This window comes from Echinops telfairi, unplaced genomic scaffold (genome assembly GCF_000313985.2).
Source record: "Echinops telfairi isolate 266 unplaced genomic scaffold, ASM31398v2 ScPeMD7_7417;HRSCAF=8455, whole genome shotgun sequence".
NCBI lineage: Eukaryota > Metazoa > Chordata > Mammalia > Afrosoricida > Tenrecidae > Echinops > Echinops telfairi.
In genome coordinates this window covers 3,382,185-3,391,635 of record NW_022111317.1, presented here as the reverse complement: position 1 = coordinate 3,391,635, position 9,451 = coordinate 3,382,185, and the positions used below count along the sequence as shown (strand labels likewise).

At 55.3% G+C, this 9,451-nt stretch overlaps 1 protein-coding gene across 1 annotated transcript in view; it reads left to right on the top strand.

The window, feature by feature from the left end:
- Positions 1–4,934, top strand: part of LOC101649025 (glutathione S-transferase P-like) — an 8,437-nt gene extending 3,503 nt beyond the window's left edge. The window contains exons 2-7 of the mRNA XM_030887541.2: positions 341–413; positions 871–977; positions 1,079–1,166; positions 1,584–1,687; positions 1,771–1,878; positions 4,725–4,934. Of these exons, the coding sequence (XP_030743401.1) occupies positions 341–413; positions 871–977; positions 1,079–1,166; positions 1,584–1,687; positions 1,771–1,878; positions 4,725–4,913 (669 nt within the window). The 3' untranslated portion in view covers positions 4,914–4,934. The remainder of the gene's footprint in view (positions 1–340; positions 414–870; positions 978–1,078; positions 1,167–1,583; positions 1,688–1,770; positions 1,879–4,724) is intronic.
- Positions 4,935–9,451: the final 4,517 nt, after the last annotated feature.

The following is a 9,451-nucleotide window of genomic DNA, read 5'->3' as shown; positions in this document are numbered from 1 at the left end:
CCTTATGTCAGGACCAAGAGAGATCATGTATTTTCCAATGGGTATATATAATCATGGGGCTTATAAATCTTTCAAAAGGCCTGCACATAATACAGTGAATGTATTACATAGTCAATGGGTAATATTATAAGTGGGCAACACAATAAACAGGCAATGAAATGACTCAGTGTGGTGACCTGGTGCTAGCTGACCTTGAACATCCCCCATCTCCCACCCCCCAAGTCCGCCCCAGGGGGGCAATCTATGATCAGTATCAGCAAGAGACAGTGGGTTGGGCTTTAGAACCTGAGTGGTGATACTGGGACCCCACCGCCACCCCCACCCCCCAAGCCCGCCCCAGGGTCCTCCATCAGCCCGTGTTTGTCTGTCTTTTCTAGTGCCGCCATACACCATTGTCTACTTCCCGTCTCGAGGTGCCGGCCTGCCCCCTCCTCCTTCCCTTCCCTCTGGGGGGGTGGCCGGGCCTGGGCTGGGGCTGTGCTGGCAGCTGCTGGGCACCAGGCCACCGTTCTGCGAGTCTCAGCCCTTCCCCCGCTCAAAGGCACTGTGGGGCTGGGGGTCCCCACCCCTTCTCGGTCCCCTCTCCAGGAAGCCCCGAAGGCTGTCTCCTTCCTCACGGCCAGCTGGGGTCCCGCCCTCGCCCTGCTCCTCTGTGCCACTGCCCAGGGACCTACACACACACACACACACACATACACACACACACACCACCTGCAGAGATCCAGGCTCCCTCATCCCTCTCCCAGGAGGCTCCCAGACTCCACCCCATCCCCCAGGTCCAGGTCCAAGTGCCTCCTGCAACCCCCCTCCCGTGGACTGGGAGAGGTGCTGCCCCCACATCCCCACATCCCCACATCCCCGTGTCCCCAGGGCGCTGCGAGGCCATGCGCATGCTGCTGGCTGACCAGGGCCAGAGCTGGAAGGAGGAGGTGGTGACCAAGGAGACTTGGATGCAGGGACAGCTCAAGGCCTCTTGTGTACGTGTCTGAGTGTGCTGCAGTGGGTGGGCAGGACTGGGCCCGGGACACCGCGCTTAGGCCCCCTCACAGAGCCATTGCCGTACCCCCCACCCCCCCAGCTGTATGGGCAGCTTCCCAAGTTCCAGGACGGAGACCTCAGCCTGTACCAGTCCAACGCCATCCTACGGCACCTGGGCCGCTCCCTGGGTGAGTCCCCTGGGACAGTGGAGGCAGGCAGGTGGCCCCAGAACAAGGCAGGCAGGGTCTCCGAGAGCCACCTGCAGCCCCACCTGTCACCACCCGTGCCCCCACATGGATCTAGCAGCCCACCTGTCCAAGTCCCTGGGCCTGGGCAGCACGCTAGTGGCTCAGCCCACCCTCAGGAGGGAAGGTCCCAGGGAGTGGGCTCAGGACCTTTGACAGGTGCCCGGCTGGCGTGTCCCCCTGACCCCTCGACTCCATAGCAGCGGCAGAGGAGGCTGGGGTGAGCTTTCTAAGACCAAGGCCCAAGGAGGGCCCCATGCCCAGGCCTGAGGCAGGCCTTCTGGGGCCTGAGGCTTTGGGAAAGAAATAGGTGGGGGTAGCTGGCCGCAAGACTGAGCCGGCCACCTGGCCACTGCCCAGGGCTGTACGGCAAAGACACGCGGGAGGCGGCCCTGGTGGACATGGTGAATGACGGTGTGGAGGACTTGCGTCGGCGCTGTGCCCACCTCATCCACCATAACTACGTGAGCAGCGGCGGAGCCTGCAGGGTGGGGGCGGGCGCAGGGCCATCCTCAGCACCTCACTCAGCCTTCCCCACTGTCCCCAGGAGGAGGGCAAGGCCCAGTATGTGCAGGAGCTGCCCGGCCACCTGCAGCCCTTCGAGACCCTGCTGGCCCAGAACCAGGGGGGCCAGGCCTTCATTGTGGGTGACCAGGTGAGCGCTCCACCTGCCTGCCTGCCATGGCTTCTAGGCCCATCTCTGTGTGCCTTTCTTGGAAGGTTCTGTTAAAATAGTTTGTCTAGTTTAACATTGTATTTACTTTTTATTCTTAATTGACTTTTAGGTTTTTTTTTTCTCTAATCATTTTATTAGGGACTCATACAACTCTTATCACAATCCATACACACATCAATTGTGTAAAGCGCATTTGTACATTCATTGCCCTCATCATTCTCAAAACATTTCCTCTCCACTTAAGCCCCCGGCATTAGGTCCTCATTTTTCCCCTTCCTCCCTGCTCCCCCCTCCCTCCTGAGCCCTTGATAATTTATAAATTATTATTTTATCATATCTTGCCCTGTCTGACGTCTCCCTTCACCCACTTTTCTGTTGTCCGTCCCCCAGGGAGGAGGTCACATATAGTTCCTTGTAATTGGTTCCCTCTTTTCAACCCATTCTCCCTCCACCCTCCCAGTATCGCCACTCACCCCACTGGCCCTGTAGGGCTCATCCTCCCTGGGTTCCCTGTATTTCCAGTTCCTACCTGTACCAGTGTACCTCCTCTGGTCTAGCCAGACTTGCAAGGTAGAATTCATATCATGATAGTGGGTGTGGGGAGGAAACATTTAGGAACTAGAGGAAAGTTGTATTTCTCTTCGTTGCTACATCGCACCCTGACTGGCTCATCTCCTCCCCGAGACCCCTCTGCAAGGGGATCTCCGACTTTTAGGTTTTACTGACTTTGTTGTCAGCATACACAGCCAAACAAACCCCGTCCTGCACTTTCTACATGTGCAGCCATCCTCACCCCCTGTTCTTGCTCCAGTGGCTTATTGGCACCCGTCATGTGTCCTGCAACTTCACCGTTCGATCATGTTCAGATGGGTTGGACAGTTATCCCCACAATCAATTTCAGAACATTTTCTTCTCGTGCCCATTTTCTCCCAAACCTCCCCTGCCATGCTCTGGGGTAAGTATCCGTCCAGTGACTGCCTCCCTGGATTTATCTATTCTGAATTTTGTATCTGGAAAGTCAGACAGAGCACACACCGGGAGCAAAGAAAAACCCGAACAGCAATGACTAGACGAAACAGAGGGCGAGCTCCAGTCAAACAGAAATCAGGAAACATTGCAACGGACCCAACTTGAGAATGGGCCAAGAGGGGATCAAACGGTGAGGTGTTACGCTTTAACCCGACTGCGCCTGCCGCGATGGGCTTCCCAGTGCCCCACCTCTATCTGAACACAAGGCTACTCGCCTCCCTGGGCTGTGATGAGAGCGGAGTCCCCAGAAGCTTAATCCACGTGGGGAGCCTGCAAACGGATTTGGGGGGCTTCCCCTAACACCCATCGCTTTCTGTAAACCATCACCTCTCTGAGTCGCTTTTCCTCCCAAACCTATACTCCTCGTCTCCCCAGGTTCTCATCTCTTCTTTCCATCTACAAACCCACCGCTGTCCCATCGAGTCCGACCCATAGCGACCCTCTTGGACAGAGGAGAGCTGCCCCGGGGAGGTCTGTCTCCGAGGCTGCGGGTCCTTATGGAAGCAGACAGCCTCGCCTTTCTCTTACACAACTGCTAAGTTCACCATCAAACGCCGAACCACGGTGCCGCCGGGGCCCCTTCCGGATCCCATGTGGACCATCCTGAAAGGAGCACAAGGCTCGCGTAGACCCATTTATCAGAAGGACCAACTGAGCCCTCAGCAGGGCCCCGGCCCTGTCCAGCCTCATCTTGAGGAGACTGCGGGGAGTGTGACGATACCGAAAAAACTGCTGATGAAATTTTCCTGCAGCATTTCAGCAGCCACGCCATTGATCAAAAGATCCCTGTAGTTTGAACGGCTGAAGCATTCATTGGTCAAGCGAGCTCACACGGATCAGCACGCGGAGAAGGCTCCCGGGACTCACTGGTGGTGGCCTAGTGGTTCAGGGTGGCCTCGTGGGTTAAGCATTGGACTGCGAACCGCCAAGGTCAGCAGTTCAAAACCACCCGCCCCTCCACAAGAGGAAGACAGGCTTTCCCATGAAGAGGTAGCACGGTCTCAGAAACCCACGGGGGCAGTTCTGCCCCATCCTTTAGGGTCGGTCTGAGTCAGCATCAACTTGATGGCAGCGAGCTAGTTAGTGCCCGTCAGAGCTGTCACCGTTACCCGGTGACCAAACGAAGCTTTGGACCTCGCGGTTCCGTCTGCGTCTGCTGCCGCCACTGGTTCGACAGTTTCTGGTTCTGTCAAATTCTCTGGTGTTGTAGCCATCATAGGGTGGTAGGTGTGACCCTATATTAATAAGCTTTTTCGTTTCTTTCTTTTGCTTTTTTTGGGGGGTGGGTGGGATGAATTAGTAGTTGAAGGGACAGAGCAGAAGAGGCTGCTGCCCGGTTACACCCAACATGGTCACCGGTCACGCTGCCATTCGGTGTAGAACGAGTTCAGAAAACAGGGCGCTCTGAGCTCAGATAATCCAAGAGCCACTAGATTTAAGCAATTATTGATCACCTGTTAGACCAGTCCCTGGAGAAGACATCAGGTTTACTTGGTGAAGTAGAGGGACAGTCACAAAGTGCCCGGACGGTGTTCCGGTCTGGGGCCCGCGGGGTCGTGGTGAGTCGGAACCGACCGGAGGGCACCCGGCCGCCGCCGCCGCCGCAGCATCTTATGATTAAAAGTGATCGAGGACATTAGGAAAGATTCTGTGTGACTTGGTGCAGGCAGAGGCCCCCGGGGCAGGTGTTGGGGTGACACTCAGCGGCTACACTGGGAGACAGCAGAGCAGCCAGGCTCCCGGGCAGCCCCCCACTCCTCCTCACCCCCTGAAGCCCCTGCACCTCTACCTCGCAGATCTCCTTCGCCGACTACAACCTGCTGGACTTCCTCATGGCCCACCAGGTCCTGGTCCCCAGCTGCCTGGATACCCTGCCCCTGCTCTCGGCCTACGTGGCACGGCTCAGCGCCCGGCCCAAGCTCAAGGCCTTCCTGGCCTCCCCGGAGCACATCAACCGCCCCATCTTCGGAGGCAGGAAGATCTGAGACCGTCCTGGTCTCCAGCTTGCAGGGGGTAGGCAGGGTGGGGGGGTGCGGGGGGGCTGGGGACTTCTTCCAGGGGACCAATAAAAAACGGTGTGAGGCAAGATGTGTTGTGGTCGCTGAGCGGACCCTCGGGCCCTTCTCAGGCTGTCTCGGGGAGCGGGGAAGGGTTGGGAACCAGAGGACATCCTGTGGCGTGCCGGACAGCAGCTTTGCAGGGAGCCCTGATACAGACCCACAGGCTGCTGGACCAGCGCGTCCCTCCACACGCAGCAGAAGGGCGCACACACTCGCATTCAAACATGACCCGTTGCCCACTCTCATGTTTGGCCCACGGTCCAGCAAAGGCTGCAGGTGGCTGCGTGAGGGGTCACGGGGAACCTGGAGCCCTGATGACCTCCTGCTGTTTGGATCTCGGTGGTCGATCCAGGCTGTCCAGACCGGCTCCAGGGAGATCCCGTCAGTCCCAAGTGGGGCCTCCCCCCAGCATCCTTAGAGTGCAGAAGGTCCCTGCAGCTCCCCACTCACCCTGCCCCCACAGTCCCAGCTCCACCCCCTCCCTCCTGAATCACTGCTGCTGGCACTTGCCTGGTGTCCCTGCCTGGCACCTTCACTCCCTCACAGGTACAAAGTGACCGAAGCTGCCCTCCGGCTAAAGTCCGCACCCCGGAGGCACCTGCCTGTTCCTCTCTAGTGTAGGAAACAGAAGGATTTCTCCCAAGTTTTCTCCCCCAAATATATGCCAAACTTAGCTGCTTGCGAATGGCTATACACTTGGAGGTCATCAGGAGTAGATCAGGGGTCATTCTCCCTAAGGGTTATCAGACATCTAGAGCAAGCAGACACCACTGTTTATCCCACAAGTAGGGCCCACTCCCTTCTGATAAGGATAGTGGCTGTCTGTTTCCTTGTAGGAGACCCCAGAGAGGTCAAGCCCACCCAAGGGTAACCAAGGTTAGGCCACCATCATGAATCTAGGGTCCACCCATCTTGTCACATGTATACTCCTAGTCTCTCCCATTCCTATGGGCACACCCCTAGCTCATCCCCTTCCTGTTATGCTTATGCCTACCATACATCCCCTTCCTCAATGTGTATATCTATTGTACTGCCCCTTCCTGTGATGTGTGGTTACCTGTAACCATGCCCCCCTAAGGAGATACACCCCTTGGTTAGCAATAAAGTTGGGGCTCTCTTGCTCTCGCTGGTCTCCCTCACGCGGACCACCAAGCGGGGCTGAGGTGAGCATGCTACCATGGAATGTGTCAGACTTCATTATTCCAACCTCTCCTCCACCTCTCACGCTCTCTATGACTTTACTATAATCTTTGCTTATTACCACTGTACAATTGCGCCTACCGGACCTGCGATGATTTGTTGGGGACCCTCCTCACCCCACACTCTAGTAGTAACCCCTGCTCTCCAGAATATTCTCTGCCCTTCCCTGTCCATTTTACAGCCAAGTGGTGCCACTCTGCTCTGCACAGAGACCTATCCTTTGTCCCTCTGCCCAGCACGCTTTCCCTGCCTGTCCCCACTGACACTGACCCCCAACATGGCCAGGCACCTCCCTTTGGGCACCTCCCCTCCCCTCAGGGCCCCAGGCCCTGGGGTGCTGGCTTGCTGGCTGTCTCCCCCGAGACTGCACGCTCCTTCCGCTGGGCTCACTTCGTGTTTATCTCCTCTGCCCGCAGGTGAGGTGATTGGCTCCCTTCCCGGGCAGGAAATGGGTCTGCAAACCTGGGCAAGAGCAGACTGTGACCACACATGATGACTTCTGGGCAGGGGATGGGGGAGCGGACACCTGGTCTCAGTAGCCCTCTGTCTGCCCGTCTGTCTGTCACACACACACACACACACACACACACACACACACACACACACACACGAGTCCCCACTAGAGACCTGGAGCCCCGCACTCCAGGTTGAGTTGGCCAGCGATCCCGTCCAGTCCAGTAGGGAGAGGCTGCCTTGCATTGAGGAGAGGGTGCTGGCTGGGACTTTGCTGTTCCTGGTGCTTGGAAAGAAGGGAGAGGTTGGGGGTTCAGGAGAGGAGAAGGCTGGCCCCTGAGGCAGGAATGAGGGGGTGCAGGCAGAAGCTCTGTGGGGGTCAAGTGGGCCAGGGGGGGTCCTTGCTGCCTGCCTACACTGAAGAGAGGAACTGACTCCAGGGCAGTGGGGAGCCAGGGAGGGCTTTGGGGCAGGACAGAAAGGCAGTGTGAACAAGGACTTTCAGGAATCAGCCTAATGATTTCTAAATGGCAGACACCCTGCTGAGCGGGGGGAGGACATCAAGAAGAGCATTCATGAAGACGCAAAAGGTCATTCAAAAGACGGGAAGGAAGGAGAGAGATCAAGTGAACATCAGCAGAGACTCTGACATTGCTTCTCAGCTAGTCTCTGGGGCACATGAAAGAGAGGAGGGCACCACAGCGCTGAACAGATCATTTCAAAGGGCAGTGCGAGAAGACAAAGTCAACTATTCTAATGGAGCATGCACACACCTATGAATTCAAAAGTTAAGGAAGAGAAAAAAATTAATCGAACTAATTTTTTAAAAAAAGAAGATATGCTAAGCATCTTCCTCCTCCTTGGTTTTCTAACAGTCTTCTTGGCTCTGAATCCACATGTCACGCAACCAATCATTCAATCCTCTCAAGAAGAATTGCACAATCATGACCGCGATCCATTCCAGAACATTTTCTTTCCATCCCATGAGTTGTGCAATCACCTTCAGTTGTAGCGCTCACTCCCCCTCCTACCTTCATTGCTTGCTCCTGAAGTCCCGTCCCCCCCCCACCCCTCGGCCCTACATGCCCTACAAGGCCCAGCATCAGTTAGCACATCCACTCCTGTGCTGCACAAACCGGCCAGCCAGTCAGAAACAAAGAACAAAACCGAAATGCTTAGCATTACCTACACTGAAAGAACTCAAAAAAAAGTCCAGCCTCGAGCTGCAATACTGAAATAGTCTCTGAGCAAAATACTGGATGATGCAGGAAGCTTCAAAAGGAGATGGAAAAAACCACAGAGTCACTGCACCAAAAAGAACTCTTCAGCCCACCATATCAGGAGGCAGCATGTGAGCAAGCGCCAGTGGTGCTGAAGGCAGAAGCTCAGACTGCGCCGAATGCATCAGCCAAAAACAAGGCTCTGGGAATCCATGGAGTGCCAACGGAAATGTTCCAGCAAGCTGACGAAGCAATCACGCGTCTACGCCAGGAAATCTGGAAGACGACCACTTGGCCAACCGACTGGAAGAGATCCCTCTTTGTACCCATTCCAAAGAAAGGTGACCCAACAGGACGCCCGAGTTACAGAACAATATCACTGATATCACATGCACATACACATTTGCTGAAGATCATCAGACAACGGTTGCAGCAGCACATGGGCCGGGAGCTGCAAGAGGTTCAGGCCGGATTCAGAGGATGTGGAACCAGGGATATCGTTGCTGGTGCCAGATGCGTCTCGCCTCAAAGCAGACAATAGCAGAAAGTGGTCTGTATTTTATTGATTCTGCTAAGGCATTTGACTTTGTGGCTCCTAACCAAGTGTGCATAGCCCTGCTAAAAATACGGAGCCCGGTGCACTTACTTCATTGTGCTCCTGAGGGACTTGGACCTGGGTCGAGAGGCAGCGGTGCAAGCAGAGCAAGGGAGGCAGCCTTGTGAGTCAGGACCGTACGGTCTCACCACATTTGTTCAGTCTGTGCTGAGGAAATCATCAGTGAGGCTGGATTAAATAAAGAGGAATGTGGCATCCAAATCGCATGAAGTCTTTATTTCATTTGATCTATTTATTTTTAAATCACTTTCTTGAGGACTCATGCACCGCTTATCACAATCCATCCATCCATCCATTGAGTCAAGCACATTTGTACATGTGTTGCCCTCATCATTCTCAAAACACTTGCTTTCTACTTGAGCCCTTGGCATCAGCTCCTCATTTCCCGCCTCCCTCCCTGATCCCCCCCATGAAGTCTTACTAAGAACCTTCAATACCCAGAGGACACCCCCTTGCCCTCCCTGATCCCCCCCCCAATGAAGTCTTACTAAGAACCTTCAATACCCAGAGGACACCCCCTTGCTTGCTGAAAGTGAGGAGGGCCTGAAGCCCTGGCTGATGAAGAGCAAAGATTGTAGCCTTCCACATGAATGACAACCCAACTTAAAGAGAATAAAAATCCTCACAACTGGACCGAGAGGCAACATCATGGCAAATGGAGGATGAGAGGTTGGAGACGGAGGCGTGGAACAGAGATAGAATTTAGGCAGGAATGAGAAGTTGAGAAAGATTTTATTGAGGCAGGGAAAGAACTCCCAGGAGGGAAGGGAGAGCAGAGAAAGGGACGGGGGCATCTTGAGACCCAGGAAGGTTCCAAGACCCAATGAACTAGGTCAGGGAAGTCGCCCTGGCAGTGAGGCAGTGGGACGTATATAGGGCCTGACCAAGGACAGTTATGCACTGATAAGGGGAAGGAAGGCCTTCTGGTGCCGCAGTGGCAGGGTCTGAGTCAGGAGTGGTCTGTGAGTCAGTCA